The sequence below is a fragment of the Neofelis nebulosa genome, chromosome 17 (genome assembly GCF_028018385.1).
Source record: "Neofelis nebulosa isolate mNeoNeb1 chromosome 17, mNeoNeb1.pri, whole genome shotgun sequence".
Lineage (NCBI taxonomy): Eukaryota > Metazoa > Chordata > Mammalia > Carnivora > Felidae > Neofelis > Neofelis nebulosa.
The window spans coordinates 18,593,021-18,617,970 of record NC_080798.1 but is presented as its reverse complement, the minus strand read 5'-3'; the positions used below and the strand labels follow the sequence as shown (position 1 = coordinate 18,617,970).

The following is a 24,950-nucleotide window of genomic DNA, read 5'->3' as shown; positions in this document are numbered from 1 at the left end:
AAATCTCTACATTAATAACTGTACATTACTGGGTGAAACTTAACAAACCCTAAATAAAAGAAATATTTATGATGTTAATGGATCAGAAGTCTAAATATTGTAATATACTGATTCTACCCAAATTTATCTTTCAATTCAATGAAGTCCCCATTTATTAAAACATAGGGTTTTGGCGGGGATGGAAACTACGAGCTGATTCCAAACTTTTTATACAAACGGCTAAGACTAATCAAGACAGTCTTGAAGGACGAAGTTGGAAAATCTATACTACCAGATATCATGACTTATTACAAAGGGATAGTAATAAAAATGCCACGGCGTTGATGCAAGGATGCGTAAACAGATTGTATTCATCAGAGTTCAGTGAGGAGACAGAAACAACACTAGTGATGATGTTGACATGAATATGGGCCAAGGTGCTTGGTCTCTAGGTTTTACATTTGGTCACTCCTGAATATCAGGAGCCTATGAAGGCAGGGACTAAACTTTTTTGGTCACCCCTGTGTCCCCAGTAGCACCCTACCCAGGGCCTGGCTCAGAAGGGGCAAAAGTAGTTCCTACTGAATGAACATCTACCTGAAAAAGCCAGTGAAGAGACCCCTTCCTGGACAGACTGACCATGAAGGCTTATGGGTGGGAGACAGAGCCTGCTTTTCCACTGGAAGGCAAACCCCTGGCCCAGGTGGGCTTAGGAAACAAAGCCTAGGTGAGGGTCAGATGCAGGGCTGATGCCCTGGTCCGGTCACCTGTAGATGGAGGCCATGGGGCAGGTAAGCCACATGTTGTTGGTCAACTTGCCCAACTGATATATGTCAAAGATGAAGTATGGCTGGTTGATTTCCTTAACGTGGTCACAGGGTACAAGACAGGCTTCCACCTGCAATTCGGGCCACATACGGCTGCGTCGTGCCTTCTCCGCTCTCAGATAGAGCCAACAGGGCATGGGTTTTTCCTGCGGCTCCCCAGTGTAGCAATACCCCAGGCGTTTCCGCTCACCAGGCCCCCCACAGCGGTTACCGTCCTGCCGGGGCTCCCAGTGGGTGAAGACGAGTACGTGGCCACCCAGTCTCAGGGTCTCATTTTGCAGGGGCTTTTGGCCCAGGCTTTTGTGCGTAACATGCAAGGCGGTGGGTGGCATCTTGGAAATCAATCTCATACTCTACCACGAGGGCGTTGTCATTGTCCTGGCAGTGATAGAGGCCTGTCTGGGAGGGCTGAGGGTTGGTCAGTTGAAGGCTGCCCCCAGGCAGTTTCTTTATGTGAGGCATTGAGGAGAGCAGGAAGGGATCTTCCCCTAGAAAGGAAGAGAAGCACCAGAGTGCTTTGGGACAGTCACACTGCAGGACGACATCATTGCCTGAGACTAGGGCCTGCTGGCAGAGACTCTTGTAGGCACAACTGATTCATATCTGGGCCCACAGAGTGGGGAGAGAAAGGCTAAGCAGCCACAGGGTGGCCAACACGGTAGCCTGAGACTACAAAAGGGTGCTGGGAACCATCCTGGGCATTGTGAAATCACCCACAGAACTCGGGCATCAGCCCTGGGCAGTGGAATGAAACTGGGTCTGCTGCACTTCTAGGAGTACACAGACATCACTGGTCTGTACCATTTCTAAAATCCACTGACGAAACACTGCAAGGGCCTCCTGTCTTGCAAGTGGGGAGGACCGCTTAATTAGCACCAGATCTGCTAATTGAGGTGGGGTCGGGGTGCTTTCTAAATCTTTGTTCCCTGGGCTCCTGTCTCCACTCTCCAGACAACTATCTTCTTTGCCATTATCATCCTTGGTTACATCTGAGGTGCCATTGAAAGAGGTGCCCTCCTTTCCACATGAACGGTTTCCTTGGCCTGCTTCCTGCCTTCCAAAGTTTGGGACCTAAGGATTCTCAGAGGCTCCAGCCAACTCCATTTGCAAAAAAAACCCACACCCACAGTTCTGTGCAAGGTGTGCCCCATCTCTTTCCCACTCTCTCCCTCTCTGTCTGTCACTGCAGAGGCACCGCATCAGGCACGCATCGGGAGCCATATTCTTCATTTCTCTTTCACTGAGCACTTTTGCCTACCTGGGGGTATCTTAAGGATTTTCTGGGAGTATCTGAATTCATTCAGAGTCTTTAACAATGGGTAATCAAGATTTAATTAGTGCTGCGCCTTTGATTCTATCTTTCACAAAATCTGAGTGCTAATTGGATTTTGCCTCTCAAGGGCCTTCCCAAATTTTGGCCAACTTTAGTGAACTTTCACACGTGCTCTTCTGTATTCCAGCTGCTTCCACCAAAGCTGCAAGTTCATGACGTAAATCATGTGCCTTTAGAAGTATCTCAGGCAGGGGTGCCTGGGTGGCTCAGTCCCTTAAGCATCCGGCTTCTGGTTTCGGCTCAGGTCATGATCTCAAGGTTCATGAGTTTGATCCCTGCCTTGGGCTCTACGCTGACAGTGCAGAGCCTTCTTGGGATTCTTTCTCTCCCTCTCTCTGCCCCTCCCATGTGCTCTCTCTCTCTCTCTCTCTCTCTCTCTCAAAATAAATAAATAAACCTAAAAAAAAAAAAGTAGCTCAGCCAACAGTCTCCATCCTGCTGGTTTCAAATACATTTCTTGTTCCTTTTGTTGTGTTTGAAGCCAGTGCCATGTGTTTTTTTTTTTGGTTACAGCAACACCTCACTCCTGATACTAATTTCTGTATCACTCAAGATAGGCTATTTGCTTGTACAGCAAATGTAGCAATACCTCAGGCTTACACATCTCAATGACTTACAAAAACAAAGGTTTATTTCTCACTCAAGCTCCGCATCCATTGTGGGTTGGTATTATAATCACTCAGGGACCCAGGATGATGGAGCAAAGCCACCTCAAACATTTCCAGTTTCATACCAGAGGAGGAAAAAAGAGAGCTCTGTCGGATTTCACATCCATAATTAAATGCTCTGGACTGAAATGACACCTGTCACTTGCTCACAAACCACTGGCCAGAAATGGTTACATGGTACCACCAGTTCACCAATCCAACAAAGGAAATGGAATTCTACTATGCCCAGAAAACATTTAGTAGAAGGAAGTCAGTTTAGTAGAAGGAAGTCAGTTAAAACATTTAGTAGAAGGAAGTCAGATTACCACAGTTGATAGTTACCACAAGCAGTGTTCTTTTACATCAGAAAGTTAAAATCATTTGCAAAATCATCCCATCAGATCTCCTAAGGTTCCATTAGCCAAGATTAGGTCCCATGCGCAGACCCAAACCAATCCCTGAGAGAAAAGAGAATTCCCATGATTGGCTTAAGACAATCAGAATTTGTTTTCTAGGACTGGGGAAGTATAACCCTCCCTGACTACAGAAGTCATTGAAGACAAACAAAATCCGGGCGTTGTATACAGAAGAGATGTAGAAGAGAATGCTTATTTGGGGGGAGTAATTCTATACTATCTAGAAGATCAGAAGAATGCAGTGTAGCTAAAGTGGCAGTCACTCATATGACCTGGGAGAGGGGGAGGACATTTGGTATTTTGTGGCTTGGACAATGTCCCTGTCATGTCTGTTCAGACATGATTATAGCGTGATCTTGTTTTTGTCTTGGTTCATCACAGTCACAGAGAGGCTTTGTGTGATATTAGTATTCTGTTAGGTTGTTTCTGTTCAATAGCATACCATGACTTAGCTGTGAGTTACAGGCCACCTCCTAGTGACACCAACACTGTGATTAGTGTCAGGTCAGCTACCAGGCTATCAGGGGCTGCTTTTTCTCTTTCTTACAATTTAAGGAACTGCAATGAAGTCTCTTCCTGCAATGGAGGCCTGATCAAATGGCTTTCTCTTTGTAAACCTGTTTCCTCATTTTCAAACAGGGATTTTAATGGTACTGGCAATAAAGGGCACTTATGAAGATTTGATGAGATGTTGTAAATAAAGTGCTCAGCCACTGTTGTTATTGGCGAATGTGCAACAAGGACTTTGCCCTCTAAATATCAAGGTTCTGTGTTCTGACTGCAGATTACTGCTTCTGATCACAGAAGTGCAGACACAGAGGCAGGCCACCATTGTTTCGACCCCTGCTGGCTGAAGCAGCTTCCGGGAAATTTAAAAGGGCAGCCTCTGGGCTTTCTCCCCTTTTACCCCTTTTGGAAGCCAGACATTTATGGATTAGGACATTTGCAAGCAACCATACACACAGAATGTAGGGGAATTCAGAAAGTCATTGCATAAGTCCAGGGGAAAATGCAAACTCAGAAAAGATCTGAGATGACCCTAAACTTACACTTTGGGCTGATCCCCAGCACAGAGATACCTTAAAACAACAACAACTACCAGCAAGCCCTGGGGAGAGGGGGATATATGATATCCAGAGTTACCACATTATAAGATTCAAATGTCCATTTGAAACAAAAAAAAAGTCATAAGGCATTAAAGAAACAGAAAAGTATAGCCCATTCAAAGAAAAAATTATCCCCAAGGAAGCCCAGGTGGCAGACGACTAGACAAAGACTTTAACAATAGTCTTAAAATGTTAAAAGAGCTTAAGAAGACATGGTGAAAAACAGGACAATGATGTATGAACAAAATGAGAATATCAATAGGGAGATCGAAAATATTAAAAATAGACATTCTGGAGCTGAATAATACAATTACTGAGATGAAAAATTCATTCGAGGAGTTCAAAACAGATGCGAGGAGGCAGAAGACAAAATCAGTGAACTTGAAGATAGGACAACCGACAGTACTGAGTCTGAGGAATAGAAGGGAAGAAGATTGAAGAAGAGTGAACAGAACCTCAGGGACCTATGAAACACCATCAGGCAGACCAACATACGTATTGTTGGAGTCCCAGAAGAAGACAGAGAGAAAGCTACTACAAAACTACATTTGAAGAAATATTGGCCAGAAACCTCCCAAGTTTTAAGAAAGACATGAATCTATAAATCAAAGAAGCTCACCAAACTTCAACAGCATTAACCTCAAAAGACGCATGCCAAGACACATTGTAACCAAACTGGTAAAAGCCAAAGAGAAAGGGACAATCTTGAAAGTAGCAAAAGAGAAGCAACTTGTTACATAAAGTGGTTCCCAGTAAGAGTTTTAGCTAATTTCTTGTCAGAAACCCTGGAGGCCAGAAGGCAATTGGTTGAAATATTCAAAGTTCTGAGAGAAAAGAATTTTTTTCAACCAGGAATTCTATAAGTAGCAAAATCATCCTTCAACAATGAGAGGAAAATTAAAGCATGCCCAGATAAGCAAAAGCTGAGAGATGTTGTTGCCATTAGATCTGCCCTGAAAGAAATGATAAAGGGAGTCCTCCTAATCGAAATGAAAGGATGCTGGACAGTAACCAGAAGCTATAGGAAGAAATAAAGCTCTGCAACAGAGGTAAATACATGGGCAATTATTAAAGCTGATATTATTATATTAAAATCCACTTTTAATTGTCTACATGACTTAGAAGAAAATCCATAAAAATAATTATTAATCTTTGCTATTGGGAAAACACTTTATGAAGATGTCATTTGAGACACCAATAACGGAAGGAGGTGATAGAGATGTACAGGAGCCCAGTTTTTATATGATATTGAAGTTAATTAAGCTGGTATAAATTCAAACTGAAGTGTTATAACTTCAGGAGATTTTATACGTAATGTAATCCCCAGGGTTACCACAAAGAAAATTGCCATAGGATATATATATAATTGGAAATGAGAAGGGAGTCAAAACATTTTACTGTAAAAACATGAACTAAACACAGAATAAGGCAGTAATGGAGTAAATGAAAGGCACAAAGAGAAGACTTTGAGGCATACAGAAAATAAATAGCAAAGTGGCAAAAATAAGTCCCTCCTCATCAGTAATTACTTTAAGTCAAAAGATGGAGATTGGTGGAATAGATAAAGAAAACATGATCCAACCATAGGCTGTCTACAAGAGACTCACTTTAGACTCAAAGACACAAACAGGATGAAAGTGAAAGGATAGAAAAGAATATTCCATGCAAATCATAGCCAAAAGAGAGCCGGAATGGCTATGTTAATATCAGACAAATTGAAAATAGGTTTCAAGAGACAAAGAAAGACAGTATATAATAACAGTATATAATAACAGTAATAACAGTTTCAGCACAGCAAGAAACCATAACCTATACATTTATGTACCTTAAAATATGAAGCAAATGTGAACAGAACTGCACAGAGAAATAGACAGTTCTACAATAATTGTTGGAGGCTTCAATATTCCACTTTCAATAATGGATAGAACAAACAAGTAGTAAGTAAGGAATAAAAGACTTGAACAACACAATAAAACAACTAGCACTGACAGACACATACAGAACACTCTACCCAACAACAAATACAAGTATGCATGAGTCATTTTCCAGGATATACCATGTGTTAGGACACCAACTAAATCTCAGTAGATTAAAAAAAAAAAAAAATAGGTATCATACAAACCATCTTCTCTGGTCACAGTGAGAGTAAGTAAGAAATCAATAACAGAAAGAAAAACAGAAAATTTACAACTGTGGAAAATAAACACTCTAAAATAGTGAGTCAAAAGAAATCACAAGGGAAATTAGAAAATACGTAGAGATAAATTAAAATGCAATATACCAAAACTTAAACTAGCAGAAGGAAGGAAATAATGAAAAGTAGACCAGAATGAAATAAAATAGAGACGTGGGGGGAAGAGAAACAATGAAACCAAAAGTTTTTTTTTTTTTTTTAATATCAACAAAAATGACAAAGCTTTGGCTAGACTGATAAAACAAAAGATAGAAGACACAAATAACTGAAATCAGAAATGAAAGTGAGGACACTACTACTGGCCCTACAGAAATAAAAAGAATTACAAGAGAATACTAGGAATAACTATCTGCCAAGAAATTAGATAACCTAGAAGAAATGGACAAATTCCTTGAAACATACATCTACCTAAACTAACCCAAAAAGAAACAGAAAATCTCAACAGACCTATAATAAGTAAAGAGACTGAATCAGTAATCTAAAACCTCCCAGCAAAGAAAAGCCAGGGACAGATGATTTCACAGATTAACAAAATATTTAAAGAAGAATTAACATCAATCCTTCTCAAATTCTTCCAAAAAATTGAAGGGTGGGGGGAAACACTTCATAACTCATTCTATGTAGCCAACATTACCCTGATACCAAAGCCAGACAAAGACATGACAAGAAAAGAAAATTACAGTTCATTGTCCCTTATGAATATAGATGCAAAAATCACAAGAAAATATTAGCAATGCAAAACCAACAGCATATTAAAAGATACTAACTAGAATTTATCCAAGAATGTAAGGGGGGTGGTTCAACATAAGAAAACTAATCAAAGTAATATATCACATTAATAGAATGAAAGGAAAAGAAACACATGATTATCTCAATGGAGAAAAGGCATTTGACAAAATCAAATAAACTCTATTGACAAAAACCCTCTGAAAACTAAGAATAGAGGGAAAATTCTCAACCTGATAAAGAGTATTATGGAAATCCACAGCTACATCATACTCAATGGTGAAAGATTGAATATTTTCCTTCTAAGGTCAAGAACAAGACAAGCATGCCTACTTTCACTGCTTCTATTCAATCCTAGAAATCCTAACATAGCAATCAGACAAGAAAAAGAAGTAAAAAGCATTCAAATTGGAGAGAGATAAAATTACCCCTAGTCACAAATGACATGATCCTGTATAGAAAAAGTCCAAGAGAATGCACAAGAAAGCCACCAGAGTTAATAAATAAATGAATTCAAGAAACTTTCAAGGTATAAGACTAACACAAAAGTCAGTTGTGTTTCAATACAACAGCATTAAACAACCAAAGAGGAAATTAAAAAAACAATTCCATTTAATTTACAGTAGCATCTAAAAGAATTGAATACTTAAGATAAATCTAATCAAGGAAGTGAGAGGTACCTGGGTGGCTTACTTAGTTGAGCGTCTGACTCTTGATTTCAGTTCAGGTCATGACCCCAGGGTCGTGGGATCGAGCCCCATGTTGGGCTCTGCACCGGACATGGAGCCTGCTTAAGATCCTCTCTCTCTTCTCTCTCTGCTCCTCTCCTCCACTTGTGTGCGGCACACCTGCTCTCTCTATCAAATTAAAAAAAAAAAAGAAAAAGGAGGTGAAAGACTTGGAAGCTGAAACTATAAAAGATTGTTGAAAGAAGTTAAAGAATATCTAAAGAAATGGAAAGACATTCAGTGTTCATAGATGGGAAGACTTAACATGTCAATACTCCCCAGAGTGATCTACAGATTCAATGCAATGCCTATCGAAGTTCCAACAGCCTATTTCAAAGAAATAGAAGCAAATCTTCAAATTCATATGGAATTGCCCTGAACCTGAATAGCCAAAACAACCTTGGGGAGAAAAAGAACAAAGTCAGAGGACTCACACTTCAAATCTTACTACAAAGCTACAGAAATTGAAACAGTATGGTACTGTCATAAGGGCAGATATAGAGACCAATGGAATAGAACAGAGAACCCAGAAATAAACCCTCATATATGTGGTCAATTGAGTTTTGACAAAGGTGCCCAAATCATTCAACGGTTAAAGGACAGTCTTTTCCACAAATGGTGCTGGGAAAACTGGATGACCACATGCAGAAGAATGAAGTTGGGACTCTTGTACCATGTACAAAAATTAATTCAAAATATATCAAAGATCTAACTTAAGATCTCTATAAAACTCTTAGAAGAAAATATTGGGAAAAATATTCATGACCTTGGATTTGGCAACAATTTCATGGATATGACACCAAAAGCGTAGGCAACAAAAGAAAAAAAGCCAGATAAACAGAACTGCATCAAATTAAGAACCTTTGTTAAGAACTTAATAGTGTCAAAGACCACTGTTAAGAAAGTGAAAAGACAACTTACAGAATGGGGAAAATACTTGCAGATTATATATCTGACGAGGGATTGATACTTAGAATGTAGAAGGAATTTCAACTCCACAACACAACCCAATTCAAAAATGGGTAAATATTTGAACAGACATTTCTCCAAAGAAGATGTACAAATGGCCAGTAAGTACATGAAAAGGTGCTCACCATCCTTAGCCATTAGGGAAATGTAAAGCAAAACTATGATGAGATGCTACTTCGCGCCAACTAGTATGGCTATAATCGGGAAGATGGGAAATAATAAATGTCAGTGAGGCCGTGGAGAGGTTGGAATCATCCTGGGTTAGTGGTGGGAATGTAAAAGGTGCAGCTGATGTGATCTTGGCAGTTACTCAAGATTAGGAACTACCATATGACCTAGCAATCCTACTCCTGGATATATATCCTAGTGAACTGAAAGCAGGTATCTATACACCAATGTTCACAGCAGCATTAGGTACAATAATCAAAAGGTGGAAAAGAACACAAGGGTCTAACAATAGACAAGTGGACACACAAAATGTGGCATACATTGAATACTTTAAATGGAAGCCATAAAATGGAAGGAAATTTTCGGTGTGATATATCCTACGACATCGACAGACCTTGAAAACATTATGCTTAGTGAATAAGCCAGACATTGAAGGACAAATGTTGTATGATTCCACTTATATGAGTTACTCAGAATTGGCGAGTTTGACAAAGAAAGTAGAGAAAAGGTTACCAGGGTTTGGGGGCAGGTAGGAATGGGGAGTTATGGTTGAATTGATAGAGCTTATTGGGGATGATGAAAAAAGGGTATAGATAGTGGCGATGAGAAGGTAACGCTATGAATGTAATTAATGCCACTGAACTGGACACTTACAAATAGGTTGGGGCACCTCGGTGGCTCTTGATTTTGGCTCAGGTCATGGTCTCTCCATTGGTGGGATCAAGACCTATATCAGGCTCCTTGCTGACAGCAAAGGAGCCTGCTTGGGATTCTCTCCCTCTCTCTCTCTCTCAAAATAAACAACTAAACTTTAAAAAATAAATGCAAACGGCTAAAATGGTATGTATATTTTATCACAGATACACAAAAAACAAAGAGGCGAGGGAGGGTTGAAATTTTATAAGAAATGACCTTTCTGTAGAGCCGTAAAGGAGGCGGAAAGTCAAGTGGCCATCTGCAGGAAGGGGGTTCGGCCAAAGGGAGTAGTACAACAGGTCTGAGTGGGAGTGGGAGAGACACATTCCAGTATCGGGCGGGAGCCCGTGTGGCTGGAGTTGAGTGAGCCTGGAGGAGAGTGGAAGGAGGGGAAGCCAGAGAGAGCTCAGGCCGCGGTAAGTATTTTGGTTTCTTCTGGCAAGGGGAGCCACAGCAAGTTTTTGAACAGCTGTACGTGATCCGACTTGAATTTTAACAGGATGCAGTGGGACAAAACATCCGAGGCCACTGCACCGGCCACCGGCCAGCCAGTGGCCAGTTCGCTACCTCCAGGGAGTCTGTCGAGTAAGCGCCTAGTGCTCCCCAGGAGGCGCTTCCCCGAGCCGCCTTCGGGGGGCAGAAGAGCCGCGCTGAACGCCTCGCGTTCGGGTGCCTCGACACACCCCACCCTCGGGCGCAGGTGGCCCAGACCCTGGGAATCCTTACGCCGAAACCTATCCGTAGTTGCGCGCTTCCGCTCGGCCCTTTAAGAGCGAGCGTGTCCGGAGGCCTAACCTGGGGCGATGGCTGCCCGGGGACTGAACCGCGACTTGGGAAGGGAGGCGGAGAAAACTTCCCAAAAAGAATTCCAACTTTTCCTGGGCCTGATTCCCCTCGGGCGTCCCTAAGAGCGCAGAGCTTCCTTTCCGGAAACTTCACTCGGTTCTTTCAATTATCTAAGTGGAGGGCACAACAGGCCCGCAACGCCTCCGTTCTCCCTGGACGGGAGCCTCCCCCAGCCCAAAGCTCGCTAAGACTCGCCCCTCCCCGCAGGGTGTACCTAGGCGGGTCCATCGCCAGCCGGGCAGAGGGGTGTGGGCAGAGAGGGAACAGGTGCAGGGAGGGACCCGCCCCGCCCCCCTCAACAGGTGAATCACCCCAGTTAAGCGTCGGTTCTCGTGAGTTACACTCTGCGCGGCTTCGCCAGGGCAGAAGAGGGCCGGACAGGACCCCCAGTCCGCAGGCGCCCTCCCGGCGGGCTGGTCACTTGGTTCCGACCCTCGGGGCCGGAGCGTACCTGGGTCAGCCCACTTCCGGGGAGGGAGGTGGAGGAGCCCCTCCCCACCGCCCACCCCCTGGCCCAGCCCTCTGCTCTCACCCAGTGTACCTGGGCTGATCCATTTCCCAGAGCGCGCAGGGGGTGGAGTGGCTCGGGGAGCCACAGTGGGTCCGGCGAGTTTCTCCCCGAAAGCTGAAGCGTGCTCCTCATCCACGTTATTTCCGCTAATTAAAGTCCTGGAACAGGGCAGGGTGGGCTTGGAATAGGGACAAGGAACGGAAGCGGGAAGGGGAGGAGCAAGCACCCCTCCCAGGCTTGGTGCGCGCCGCGCCCCCTACCCTCTCGGTACCAAGTAGGGGACGCGCGGGCCAGACGCGCCCAGACGGCCGCGATGGCGCCAGTGGCTCGCGGGGTCTCCTGGGGGATGGGCCCTCACCTAGCCTTTCGGGGCTGGGGCGCGGTCGTCTTCGTGTGGCTTTTTCTCAGCACCTTGTGCACAGGTATGGAGAGCGGGGCCTCTGGTCGGCGGAGCGGCGGGACGGCACTGTAGAAGGGGGATGGATGGAGTTCTACACAGCCGAGCGGGCTGGAGAGCTGGGGGAGGGGGAGCGCCGAGACTAGGATCTCTGGATCCCCAGGGTCTCGGGAAATCTGGGTGCCAGGGTGAAGGGAATTCCCCATTCGAGCCAAGGAACTCTCCCCCGCCCTAGTTCAGAGATAGCAGGAAGTGAAACTCCCCGGACCGCGAATCCTGGAGCGGCAAGGAGAAGGGGACCTTTTGTGATGTCGGGGTGAAGGACCACCCGATCACTGGCAAAGGCCGGGATGGGGATTTGGGCGCAGCCCAAGATTTCTAAGATCTGGGGTAACGGAGAGCGGACACTCGAGGGCTGGATCAGACGCCGCCTGGAGAAAGAGTTCAAGAAACAGAGCCCAGGCTTTGGGTGGATGTAGGATTGGGACTCCCCAGGCCCCAGCCCCGTCCATGTTGCGAAGTATCTGCTTAAGGGTCTGGTGGGATGGACTTAGGGACTTGGTGTGAAACCATCTTCTGCTGGCAAGCTTTCACCTGGATCAGATGTTTGGGTGGGATGTGGAGGGGACTTTATCTTTACCCAAGCACTTTTGGTGTGTTCATTTGAGATGGATTAGGGTCGGGTGAGGTGGGAGGCTGATGGAGACACTATGGGGGCTTTAGCTACTCCATGGCAAAAGAGTTCAGTGAAACAACTCCAAAATTCCACTCCCCTCCCTCACCCCCCAGTCACAAGACCCCATGGAACTTGGAACCTTTAGTGGTTGTTTTTGCAGTAGGGCCTTGAGTGCAGTGGCCTTGGGGTGGTCTTTGTGCCTTCCTGCTTAGGCCACAGAGAGAGGTCCTTCTCATGAGAGAATGGCTAAGGGAAGAGGGAGCCAAGGCCACACTCTAGGAAGAGGGATGGACAGGACGTGCCAAGAAATCTGGCTGTGTGACCTTGCACTTGCCACTTTAGCCCCACGGGTCTAGGAAATGGGCATGATTATCTGAGCAGCCTCTCCGGTCCCAGGGATTAAGGAACAATGTGTGCTAGGCATTCTGTAAAACCATTACGCTTGCAAGTGTCCCACTGGTGACCAGTGATGTTGCTCACTCCTGAGGCACTTCCCTGAGCTCACAGAAGCCCTTGCTGACTCTCCCCTTGCCCTCAGCTCCTGCCAGCGCCATCCAGGTGACTGTGTCAGACCCCTACCACGTGGTGATCCTCTTCCAGCCCGTGACCCTGCCCTGCACCTACCAAGCCACCACGACTCCCACGGCACCCATTGTGATCTGGAAGTACAAGTCTTTCTGCCGGGACCGCATCGCCGATGCCTTCTCCCCAGCCAGTGTGGACAACCAGCTCAATGCCCAACTGGCGGCCGGTAACCCAGGCTACAATCCCTACGTGGAGTGCCAGGACAGCATGCGCACTGTCAGGGTTGTAGCCACCAAGCAGGGCAATGCCGTGACCCTGGGAGACTACTACCAGGGCCGAAGGATCACCATCACAGGAAGTATGTTGGGCTGGGCAGGGCAGGGGACGGGGTGGGGCTTGCTTGGGTGGCGGTGTTGGCTCCCTTGTGCCCAACCTCGCGTCGCCCCCCCTGGAAGCTCTTGAGCACCAGTGTCTAAAAGGCTTGATGAAGGGAGGGATCCTTCCTTCCATCCATCCATTCATCCGTCTGTGCTTTACTTAACAACAAAGATTTATTGAGCACCTAACGTATACAGGTGCCGTTTGATGCTGGAAGTTCATCAAATCCTTTCCCTTGTGGAGACCACATTCCAGTGAGGGAGACCAATGAGATAACATGTAGTGTCAAGTGCTTGGAACATAAAATTGGGTAATGAAGAGAAGCAGCGGTTCTAGAATGATACTAATACCAGCAACAATATGTAAAAATGTATATAATCATGTGCCAAGGCCCTCATCCGGGTTCGTATGGATTAACTCATTTAGACCACACAGTAATTGTGTGAGATTCTATTGTCATTGTATAGAGGTCCAGAGAGGTAAAGCAGCTTACACGGGGTCACAGAGCTGCGATTCTAAGGCGGCCACTTTGGGTCTCATCTCCGAGCTTGTAATCCCTTTACTTGCCCAGGGTGGTCAGCAAAGGGCTCACCAAGGTGGTAACATGAGTAAGCTGACGGGGTGAGAGATTTTCACGGGTAAAGCCTATGACTTGCCAGGCACCTTACATACCTTCTCCTGTGCAGTCCTCGTGACCACATTTTACACTCTTGGCTTTGGGGCTCAGAGAGGTTAGAGTGGCTGTCTAGACACACAGCTAAGAAGGAGCTGGAGCTGGGATTTGAACCCAGGCAGACTGCAGAAGCCTGGTCTTTAACCATAATGCTGCCAGCTAATAGGAAATGCCTTTTGGGACTAAGTAAGGAGCAGGTAGGAAGTCATCCATTCATTCTTCCGGTATTTATCGAGCATCTGCTAAATGTTAGGTGCTGTGGATGTAAGTGGCGATCAGGACAGCCAAGGTCTCTGTGCTCAAGGAGGTGACATTCTAGTGGGGTGAGACTGGCAGTAAACAAGCAGAGAAAGCGAATTTCAGGGAGTACTAAGTGCTACAGAGCAAGCCAGCTAGGGCCACCTACTATATGGAATGAGTCAGGGGCGCACCCCTTAAGACGTTTAGTGAATGTGATTTTCGAAGGACCAGACCCTAGGGGTGCCCGGGTGGCTCAGTCGGTTAAACGTCCGACTTGGCCGGGTCATGATCTCACAATTTGTGAGTTGGAGCCCCCCGCGTCGGGCTCTGTGCTGACAGCTTAGAGCCTGGGGCCTGCTTTGCATTCTGTCTCCCTCTCTCTCTGCCCCTCCCCAGCTCGCACTCTGTCTCTGTCTCTCTCTCTCAAAAATAAATAAACATTAAAATAAGAGATAGAAGGACCGGACCCTAAAGAATCTTGGGGAAGGTGATGGGGCTGTAGTGGGCGAGGGATGAACGCTCAACCCATGTAATGGGTTTACCCTTTCACTGTCTTAAATAAGGATTAGAGTTTTAATCTTGGGCATGGGGACAGAGCAGGGAAGGGAGCGTCCCTTTGCAGACCCCGAGAGACTAGGCAGGTCGTGGAGCACACTCCCTCGCTCTGTCTAGACCATGGACAGAAGGCAGGGTTCCAGAGACCCAGTCTGTCAGTCGTGCTTGGGGGAGGGACCCGAACAGCTTGCCCTGACTTTTCATGAGGAGCTCAGCCCAAAGCATCCTGCTGTTCTTGAGGTCAGAGAGCTTCTTGGGGGTTCAACCTGTACAGGCCCCTCCCCTATAACCCAGAGCCGTCTCTGGCCTGGACCAGGCGTGACTACCCAGCAGCCCTGTCCGGATACCGCCAAACTGAGAGTGTCCTTGAAGGCTGGCTGGGATCACGCCTCCTCTGCCGAGGCTAAAACTCCAGAGTGACCCTCAGGCTCTCCTGGGGTAGACTCTTCTTGTTCCAGAGGCCTAAGGTGCCTTGACGCGGGGGTTTCAAGCTGCCTTGACGCGCTCTGTGTCGTGTTTGATACAGGCAGTAATGTGTAAATATCCATTGTGTGTATGTCCTCTCAGGAAATCTGGGAGCCGCGGGAGCTTCCTCCATTTCAGCTTTGAGGATGGAGAAAAGTGGACCCCCTTTTGGTGTTCCTAGGGCCACCAGCTGTCCAGGTTTTAACTGGAAGTTGTCCTTGGCAAACCATAATGGTGTGTCCCTCAGCTCAGGGTGCCTCTGGCTACCCCTCCATTCCTCCTTGCTTTGGGTGACGTGGAGCGCCGGGATGGGAGCCTTGTTTCTACCTCACCAGGCTGCCTGGGCACGTGTGCCCTCCCCCCCCCCCCCCCCCCCCCCAGTAGCACTAGAAAGCCCATGGGACCCCTGGGGTGAGGGCTGCTTCTGCCTGATGCAGATAAGGAACCAGAGGCCCAGAGATGTGGAGGAGGCCCTGCTCTGTTCTCAACTGGAGACCCAGCACCTCCTCCTGGCACCTAAAACAATGAGGGCAATGCCCAGCCCGAGTGATGTCAGGACCACACATAGACCGGGAACAGGGTGCGCCTTGCAGGAAGGAGGTGGGCCCGGGCCTTAAAATTGATCAAAAGCAGCTGGAAAGCCATATTTTGTGTGGGTTTTGAAAACGTTATACAGCCTCAAAGAAAACATTGAGCCTGGGATCCGGCCCAGAGGAGCCAGGGGATTTCAACTCCTGGCCTGTGAACTTTTGCTGTAGCCGGGGGTTCCCATCCACCTCTGCAGCACAGGGTAGGGACCCGCCCCTCAGCTCTGGTTTTGGAGACTTGGTTGGAGTCTGATTTAAGGACACAGGTGGAAAAATGATGGGCCGAGAGGGTGTTCCGGAGAATCAGGAAGATTTGGGAGGACGTAGTTCAGCGTTTTATGAGGATTCAGTGAGAATACATGGAAAGGGACCCAGCACAGAGGAAGAGCTCAATAATCAGTGGCTAGATGTGTGATTGTGGAGGGGAGTTGTGTCCTCTACTCCCTCACAGCTGCTCGGAAGGTCACCTTACGTGTAAGGCTTCCCTGGCCACCCCTTAAATTTACACAACTCCCACCTCTGGCACTTTCCGTCTGCCTTCTCTGGTCGGGTTTCTCCATACTCCTTATCACCGTCTGATACGTGGTATATTTAAGTTTATTTATTTGCCTTTCTTTCGCAGTTAGGATCTGAGCTCCGTCAGAGCGGGGATTTATATCTGCTGTATGTAGCAGTGGTTCTCAAACTTGTCGGTTGTAGGGCCTCTCCACTCTTAAATACTTCAGAGAACTTTGCTTTTATGACTAGCAAACAGAGGAGTTTAAAAAATATTTAAAATGACAATAACCAATTTGTTATAGGTTAATATAAATAACATGCTTTCTTATGGAAAAAGAACCATATTTTCCAAACCCAAGCAAAAACCTTTAACGAAGCGTATGGCATTGCTTTAGTTTTGTATTTTTGCACATCTCCTGCAAGTCTGCCCAAGCAGGAGAAGCTGGCTTCTCAGAGCCGCTGCTGCATTCAGTATACTGTGACAGCACAGGCTTTATAGCCTCTGGAAAACTTCCTGGCAACACACGAAGATTGAGTGAGAAAGGCAGATAACACCTTAGTATTATTATGATGATAACTTTGACCTCAAGGACACCTCTGAAAAGATCTGGGGGAACCCCGGGGTCTGTAGATCGCACTTGGAGGACTGCCTTTCTAGCACGCCAGTTGCCTCAGGTATGTCCGGAACATAGGGTGCATTTGGTGATTATGTGTTGAATATTGAACGAGTGTATCACGTGCCTATTTGAATACAGCCATGTGCCCAGAATGCTGGAACAGACAGCAGGTGCTAAGGAAGGTGGGCATGAACAGGGAAGGGGTTCATTTCCAGGTCCTGGCCAAGGCCCCGTGCCAAGCACTGGGGACTCAGTAGTGGCCGAGACAGGCCGGGTTCTGCCTGCATGGAGCCCACATTCCCTTGGGCATGGGGTCACGGAGGGTCAGCCCCCGAGCTGGCTGATACAATTCAGCAGTCAGGTGGAGGTTACGCTTGCAGGATGGACCCGGCCCTGTGAGCGTCTGGGAACCCAGTGCCAGGCAGGTATGGGCCCAGCATCTTGGGGGACGGTGAGGAGGCCAGTGTGTCTGGAGTCTAGTGAGCAAAGGAGAACAGTGGGTTTGAGGCTGGTGTGGTAACCAGTGGCCAGATCTTGCCAAGGGCCTTGTGGGCTGGGGTAAGGTGCTTGGAGCGGCGTAGGAGGACCTCGGCAGGAGGGTTTCCTATAGGCGCGAGGCCTTTTGAAAAAGGAAGAGGGATCAGCTCTTTCATTACTTCATCAGTGGACTGATGCCCTGCTGGGTCCCAGGTGGTGCAGACTGGGGCACACACTTCGTGCCCTCGGGGCCCACATGGGGAAGGGCATTGGGTGTGCGGGTCAGGGAGGTAGGCAGGTCAGCAGGAGCCAGAGAGCCAGAGCAGCTGCGGAGAAAGCGGCCTGGACTCCTGGGGTGGGAGAGGGGGGTGCTCATTTCTGGCCTGTTCCTGTCTTCCATCCTCCAAGGGCCTCCTGGGGAGTCGCCCGGGGTCCCACCCCAATCCCACGTGGGTGAATGGCCGAAGGGGTTTAACTAATTAGGGCCCGAGGAGTAGGGAGGAAACCGGATGTGCTGAAAGACTTTCATTACCGCTGTAATTGACAGGCTCCTGGCCCGTGTGAGCGTCCCAAGCCCTGGGCCTGACCTGGAATGTGGGGCTGGCGACTCGGGAACTGGGGGCGGCCCTAGTGTCTCTCACAGCCACTCTTTCCCAGGCCTGGGCGGCTCCCAATTCCTGGAATCTGGCCTATTTCTCTGCCTCGCCACCCCAGCCCCCTGCCCCTGGGTCTATCCCAGGCACTATGGTGGTTCTTGTCGGGGGAGTCCCCTTTGCTGTGAGAGGTGGTAAGACAATGGCTATAAATCTGCAGCCCAGGCTCTGGAGTCAGACCATCCAGCTCCACCGCTGACGACTCTTATGCCCTGGGTCAGATTAGGTGATCTCGCCAGACCTCTTTTCTCATCTACCGAACAGGAAAGGTAACAGGACCCACCTCACAGACTAGTTGAAACACCCCATGTTAGGTAGTTACAACAGAGCCTAAAAAGCACACCCTTGGTACGAGTCATTTACTGTTCCCGTGGTCCGTGTGTAGGCCTGCTCTCTTACCCTCTTCCCTGACATGCTCTCGGGGAGGCCCCGATGCCCTCCCCCAAGGCTCCCTCACCTGTCTCCTGTTGCAGATGCTGACCTGACCTTTGACCAGACGGGTTGGGGGGACAGCGGTGTATATTACTGCTCCGTGGTCTCAGCGCAGGACCTCCAGGGGAACAACGAGGCCTATGCAGAGCTCATCGTTCTGGGTGAGTGGGCTTGGGCCCTGCGGGCCCGGGAAGGGGGTGGGAACCGGGACCGGGGCCCCTTCTTCAGCCACTTGTGTATGTCTGCCGTCTGCCCTCCGCCCTCCAGCTCGCTCTCTGGACTCTGTCGCCTGCTTCGCTCTCCCCTCATGGCACCACCAGTCACTGGGGCTTCTCTTTGCCCTGCACCCCAGGCAGGGACCCCTCCCCCCAACAATTCAGATAAGCCAGAGCCACACTGAGAGTGGAGAGCGCTGGGGATTCTACCTCTTCCTGGTCTCCGTTTTTAAAAATCTCGAAATTCTCAGAGTTAATTGGCAGGGAGTGAGGAGGGAAGGCTGGATCCTGCTGCCATGCGTGGAAGGGACGCTGCCATTAGCCAGATGCTCTGTTACCGGCCAACACATATAGTCATGTGTGGCGCGTGCTATATGTGAGGCGTGTGCTATATGCGTGGCGCTGCTGGGCTGGGCGTTGCCATCATCACACGTGTGATGCAAGGAAACGCATGTGTGAATGAGCACACACATGATGGGGGACGTGCTCCAGGGTGTTCAGATCACAGCAGAGCTCACATGTGGGTGACCCAGAGAACGCTGGCCTTTGGTCACATGCACATTCTACATCAGCATTTCCCAAAATGTAGTGTTAGGACCTGCTTAACGCATTAAACAACTATCGAGGCTCGCGAAGAGTTTTCGTGGACGGTTTTGCGGATTATTACAAATTGAAAGCAGGAGGTTTTTTTAAGCACGGGGCACGTGGGCACCCGATCCATTATCCTCAGAGCGATGAGGTCATCGCCCGGCACGGAGCCTCTGGAAAACCCCTGCGCACCTGCGGGAGATGGGGTGCGAAAAAGGCGAATGATGGCGTGGTGTCATTCTGAGAGTTGTAGCCTCGTGGACAGGACCACACTTTGGGAACCGCTGGCTTGCATGCTAGAACCTCCTCGTCGGGGCAGGTGGCACGGAGTATGTGAGGTCTGTTGGGGAGAGCTTTGTTGACGCACAGCTGGTGTGTGGGTGCCCCGGCGGTACGATGCTAGTGGGACACAGAGCAACCGGCGGCACCAGCTGGGCCATGGAATGTGCGTATGGGACAGAGTGTGAAATGAGACGGAACTCAAGGCCACGCTACAATTTTGATGGCCTGTTGGCACTTTTGCCTTCATGGGCCTCTTCCTTCGTATTAAAAATACGTGTTTTATGATTGCATTGCTGTAAATTCATTATTATATATTCAGTGTTACTATATTTTTTTCTTCAGATTTTAAAATAAAATTAAAACATTTTCACGGGCCCTCGGGCACTGTGCCTCCTCTGCCTGATGGAACAGGACTGTCCCTGTCACATGACATGGAGCCCTTTGGGGCGATAGGACCCGTGTATGTGGAAAAGATGGAGTGCCCACACGGAGGTTGAACCTTCAGAACCACGGGACCCTTTGGGGCAAGAGAATTCCCCATGGCATGAGAGAGTGGGTAAATTATGTGGTGGAAGCCTTCTGGAAAATAGCACTCAACTGGTGGGGGGCGCGCGGCAGGAACCGTGTGCCAGGACCCTCCTGGGCTACCAGCCCATCTGCTTCAGGACACCTTCACCCTGATGAGCCTGGAGCTTGGCTTCAGGGTAGGGGCAGGCTGGGCTGGCCCCTGCCAGCATAATCTGTCTTTCTTTTGTCCCTCCAGGCAGGACCTCGGGGGTGGCAGAGCTCTTACCTGGTTTTCAGGCGGGGCCCATGGAAGGTACGGGGTGGCGTCCCCCTCCCCCCCGCCCCCGACACCACTTACCGCTGCTAAGTATTCTCCCCCACCCTAAACACTGCTCTCTGTGGACCCCCACTAACCTCACCTGACTCCAACTCCGTGGCATCAGGTGACCTGGCCCTGGGATTTGGGGTGGGCTGGGCTGGCTGAGCAGGGGCCTGGGGTGTAGGCAGGGGGCTCCTGTTGACTGGTGCCTGCCTTACTCTTCTAGAGACAAGGATCTGGGCAGCTGGCTCTCTGTCCCTTCTCTGAGGCTCCATCCTGTTCTTGCTCCAGCCAGGTCACCCCTCATTCTCTGCCTTCCCTGATGAGCCCAGTGCAAGCTCCCTAAATTCAGGACTGGCCTGGGTCGTAGAGGGCCGGCATCCCTCTGCTGCTGCGCCCCGGCGTCTGGCGCGTAGAATCCAGCAGGGGGCCGCAACGTCCCCAGCAAGTTTCACAAACAGCTTCGCCCCACCCGTGATTGTGCACTGCCCCGCTGTGCCTGTGTCCGCGTGTCCCCGTGTCCTCCCAGGCCTCCCGCTCATGGCCTTTTCTCCTCCCTCCGCAGACTGGCTATTTGTGGTCGTGGTCTGCTTGGCTGCCTTCCTCGTCTTCCTCCTCCTGGGCATCTGCTGGTGTCAGTGCTGCCCCCACACGTGCTGCTGTTATGTCAGGTGTCCCTGCTGCCCGGAGAAGTGCTGCTGTCCGGAGGCCTGTAAGTGCGCCTCACACGCCCACCCCTGCAGGCCTCTCTCCTGGCTTCCAGGGGAGGAGGTAGCCCTCTGCCCGCTTCCCAGGAACTGTCACTGTTCTGGAGGGTTTGAGCAATCTGGAACAAAGTGGGCCAAGGAGGATCTGCTGTCTTCAATGCTCATTTAGATTTTCACTTATTTGGAGTTGTTTGTTTTGAAAGCATAATTTATGCACATGGTTAAAAAAAAAAAAAAAGGATTCAGATAGTGCAAAATGCCATTCACTGGGAAGAAAAGCTGCCTTGAAAAACAAAATCCGCAATGAAAAAGTAAGACACCAGACAAGGTTTACAGCACTGTATAATTTACAAAATTTTAAAAGCCCACGTCCACAAAAGCACTCTGGGATTGACGCGGATGCCGTGTTTAAGGCCATCTCTAGCACATCAGAGTAGGTACGGCTGGGGACGGAAGGAAAGAGAGCAAACAAAACAGGAAGGGGGAAGCAAAGAGAGGGAGTCTCCCTCTTGCCACTGGCCCAGCTCCTCTCCTCAGAGACGTGAGCGCTGCCAGTTCCTTCTAGAGCGTCCAGGTACGGCAGTGCCCCTCCGCACTTCATGGTGAAGTGGCAGGCGGCTGTTGTGGGCTTAGGCAGGTGGAGATATAAGGCCTGGCTGGACAGGTCACCTGCTTGGAAGCCTAATGAGCCACCTCCCCTTGTGTGTCCGGTACTAGCGCGGGGCTCAGCCTACAGAAGATGTTCCTCACCCACTAGCTGTCGGACATGTTGCTGTCAGCACTGGTAATGACTAAGGGCCAGGAAGCACCTCGGAGCCCTGGCAGTGAAACTGTGTGACCTCACACAAGCAGCACCCACTCTCCCGGATGGTTTCCTTCTTTGCCAGGTCCCCACAGAAGGTGTTTGAACATGAAGGGAAGAGTGCGTGTGAGCACCCAGCACAGGGCTGTGGCTCAATCCACACTGGCTAATTTTATGACATTGAACTCGGCAGTGAGCAACCCAGTTCCTCAAAGTATTGCTGCCCTGAGGAAAATCCACTGCTCTCTGGAGGCTGCTGGCCATCCTGTTTCTCTTGTCATTTTTAGTTGAGAGCTTCGTATTCAGGCAGGGGGTGTTAGCCCACATCACAGGTGATGAGAGATGCCCCCAAACCCCCCTGCCGGGGCTGCATCCAGGTTTGCAATTACCCCACTAAGGCTGGGCCACAATGGCAAATGCCTGTCCCCAGGCCATGTTCTTTCCATCCTGAGACCCTGATACCTCAGAGAACCCATGAACTCACTGCCAGGGGCCCCGTTCCTTTGGTCCACAACTGCCAGCTAGTAAGAAGTTGGTCCAGTTCCCACGGTTAGTTAGGGAACTGTCAGATCACCTGAGCTACCGAGGGGCTTCTCCTGGGGGTGCTGAGTGCTGAGCTTTCTGTTTCCAAACTGGATCAGAGGAAGGAGCTTTCTGGGCCTCCCATTTCCCTGTCCCAATCCCAGGGAGGAAGCAGCCTCCTGGGGCCCAGTGACTCTGACACAAGAGCAGCCACCAGAACTCAGCCTCTTGCCTGGGGAGGAAGGCAGCAAAGAGGATGTGCCCTTGAGCTGTCCAGCCTAGAATCAGGCGGGGGGTAGGGTGGGAGTGGCCGTGGCCCTCCGCCACTGGAGGTACTTGGTTCGCTGCTTGGCTGAGGCAAGTGAACGCTGAGGCTCTCACACTATTGCCTCAGACTGATTTCCATTGCATGTGGGCCTGGAGGACCCAGCAGCCATGCGAGGGGAGTGGGCATGGGATTCCTCCCCAGATGATGCATTTTCTGGAATGGTCAAGGGAATACTTGAATCCAGCTAGAGAATCTAGCACATGGGCTTCACCTACAGGGGCTCCTTTGCGCCCTACTGCTCTGTAAGGACACAGGCCCAGGGTGGCCACATCTCCTGATAAGGTGGTTAGAGAGCTGGGATTTTATGTAAAACCTTGTCAAATGTTGGCAAACCATCATACAAACATGCTGGCTTGCCAGACGGGGGCCAGATGGGGGCCCCCCATCTGGTAGCACGTGCTACCAGTGCACACAAGTGCCTAGGGAAGCCCCATGGCTGGGGGATCGGGAAGAAGGTCCAGGCATATGTTCCTCCAGACCCTCTAACACAGCAAAAAGCGGCATGGCTCCTGGCCACCTTCTCATATTGTGTGTCCTTCCCAGTGTATGCTGCCGGCAAAGCCGCCACCTCAGGAGTCCCAAGCATCTACGCCCCAAGCACCTATGCTCACCTCTCCCCTGCCAAGACCCCGCCTCCACCAGCCATGATTCCCATGGGCCCCATCTACAATGGGTACCCTGGAGACTTCGACAGGAATAGCTCAGGTGAGGCCTGGGGGAGCCAGGAGCAGCTGGGCAGGGGGTAGGCTGGACATTTGGGTCCTAAGGGGTCTGGGTCTGGGGCTGGAAGAAAGGGGATTGGAGGCAGGGGAGAGGAGGCTGGATATGGGTTGCTCCAGGTAGACAGCCACTGACAGTCATCTCCCTCAGTTGGTGGCCACAGCTCCCAGGTACCCCTGCTTCGTGACACAGACAGCAGTGTGACCTCTGGTAAGAACCAACTGTTAAAAGATTGGACATGCCTTTAGGGGAGGGAGCTGGGTCTACATCTGCTCTTCTAAACTGATCACCTCCATCTCCTGTCCTTAGAAGTCCGAAGTGGCTACAGAATTCAGGCCAGCCAGCAGGACGACTCCATGCGGGTCCTGTACTACATGGAAAAAGAGCTGGCCAACTTTGACCCTTCTCGACCTGGTGCCCCCAATGGCCGCGTAGAGCGGGGTGAGTGGGAGCCTTGGGGTTTGAGGGGTTCCTGAGTGGGGAGGGAGAACCAAGTCTCCCTGACACCTGCCCTGTGTATGCTTGTGGCAAATCCTGGGCACAGTCCCTCCTTCCCTGCCACAGCCACAGCCACAGCCACAGTGAGAAGTGTACGGGACCCTGCATGTCAATACTTAAAAAGATGAGAAGTTTAGGGTCTTCTAGAAAGTGTATGAGCCAAGTGGGTGACACTGCTGGGCCCTGGAGTTCCTGACCTCCCAGCAGTCAGTGACACACCCCCACCACCTCCCCTCCCCTACAGCCATGAGTGAAGTCACCTCCCTTCATGAGGACGACTGGAGATCCCGGCCATCCCGGGGTCCTGCCCTTACCCCAATCCGAGATGAAGAATGGAGTCACCACTCCCCTCAGAGTCCCAGGCGGTGGGAGCAAGAGGCCCCCATGGAGCGGCCAGGGAGTGGCTGGGGGGCCGGGCGGCCCCGTGCACGATCTGTGGATGCTCTGGATGACCTTACCCGGCCAAGCTCTGCTGAATCTGGGAGGAGGTCTCCCCCAAGTAGGGGGAGGAGAGGCCAAGCGTATGGACCTCCCAGAAGCCGAAGCCGGGATGATCTCTATGACCAAGATGACCCAAGGGAATTTCCACACTCCCGGGATCCCCACTATGACTTCAGGTCTAGAGACCGCCCTTATGCTGACCCTAGGTCCCGCTACCACCGCTCCCGGGACCCTCGGGAAGATAGCTCCAGGTCTGGGGACCCCCAATATGATGGGCGTTTATTAGAAGAGGCCTTGAGGAAAAAGGGGCCAGCTGAGAGGAGGAGACCTTACAGGGAGGAAGATGAGGAGGCCTACTACCCTCCAGCGCCTCCCCCTTATTCTGAGACTGACTCCCAGGCTTCACGGGAGAGGAGGCTTAAGAAGGTGAGTGAACAGCCCTCTCTGGCTTTAAGACCCTTCCTGGACTCTCCTCCAGAGTCCCCAGCTCACACCCTCTTTTTTTCTCCCTTGCAGAACTTGGCCCTGAGTCGAGAAAGTTTAGTCGTCTGATCTCACGTTTTGTATGTACCTTTTGTACTGTTTTTCTTGTTTTGTTTTGTTTTTTGTTTTTTAATTTGAGGGACTATTGATTATCTTGCCCTGCTAAGTCTAATAAAACTTATCATTACAAGGCCTGTGTCTAGAGGGATGTGTTTGTTT

The 24,950-nt window shown here is 49.5% G+C and overlaps 2 protein-coding genes across 3 annotated transcripts; one reads left to right on the top strand and one right to left on the bottom strand.

The window, feature by feature from the left end:
• Positions 1-742: 742 nt before the first annotated feature.
• Positions 743-1,610, bottom strand: LOC131500205 (protein FAM187B-like). The gene is given in 3 exon segments (XM_058709025.1): positions 743-1,132; positions 1,134-1,475; positions 1,587-1,610. Coding segments are annotated over 3 exon segments (756 nt in total).
• Positions 1,611-11,300: 9,690 nt separating this feature from the next.
• On the top strand, positions 11,301-24,923 carry LSR (lipolysis stimulated lipoprotein receptor). 2 transcript variants are annotated; one of them, XM_058709541.1, is made up of 10 exons: positions 11,301-11,568; positions 12,758-13,102; positions 18,361-18,480; positions 20,168-20,224; positions 20,796-20,942; positions 23,133-23,294; positions 23,460-23,519; positions 23,619-23,750; positions 24,052-24,674; positions 24,765-24,923. In XM_058709541.1, exons 1-10 carry the CDS (start codon positions 11,460-11,462, stop codon positions 24,798-24,800), a joined length of 1,791 nt encoding a protein of 596 aa, XP_058565524.1. In that variant the 5' UTR covers positions 11,301-11,459; the 3' UTR covers positions 24,801-24,923. The 2 variants fall into 2 exon arrangements, with proteins under 2 accessions (XP_058565524.1, XP_058565525.1); XM_058709542.1 differs by lacking the exon at positions 20,168-20,224.
• Positions 24,924-24,950: the final 27 nt, after the last annotated feature.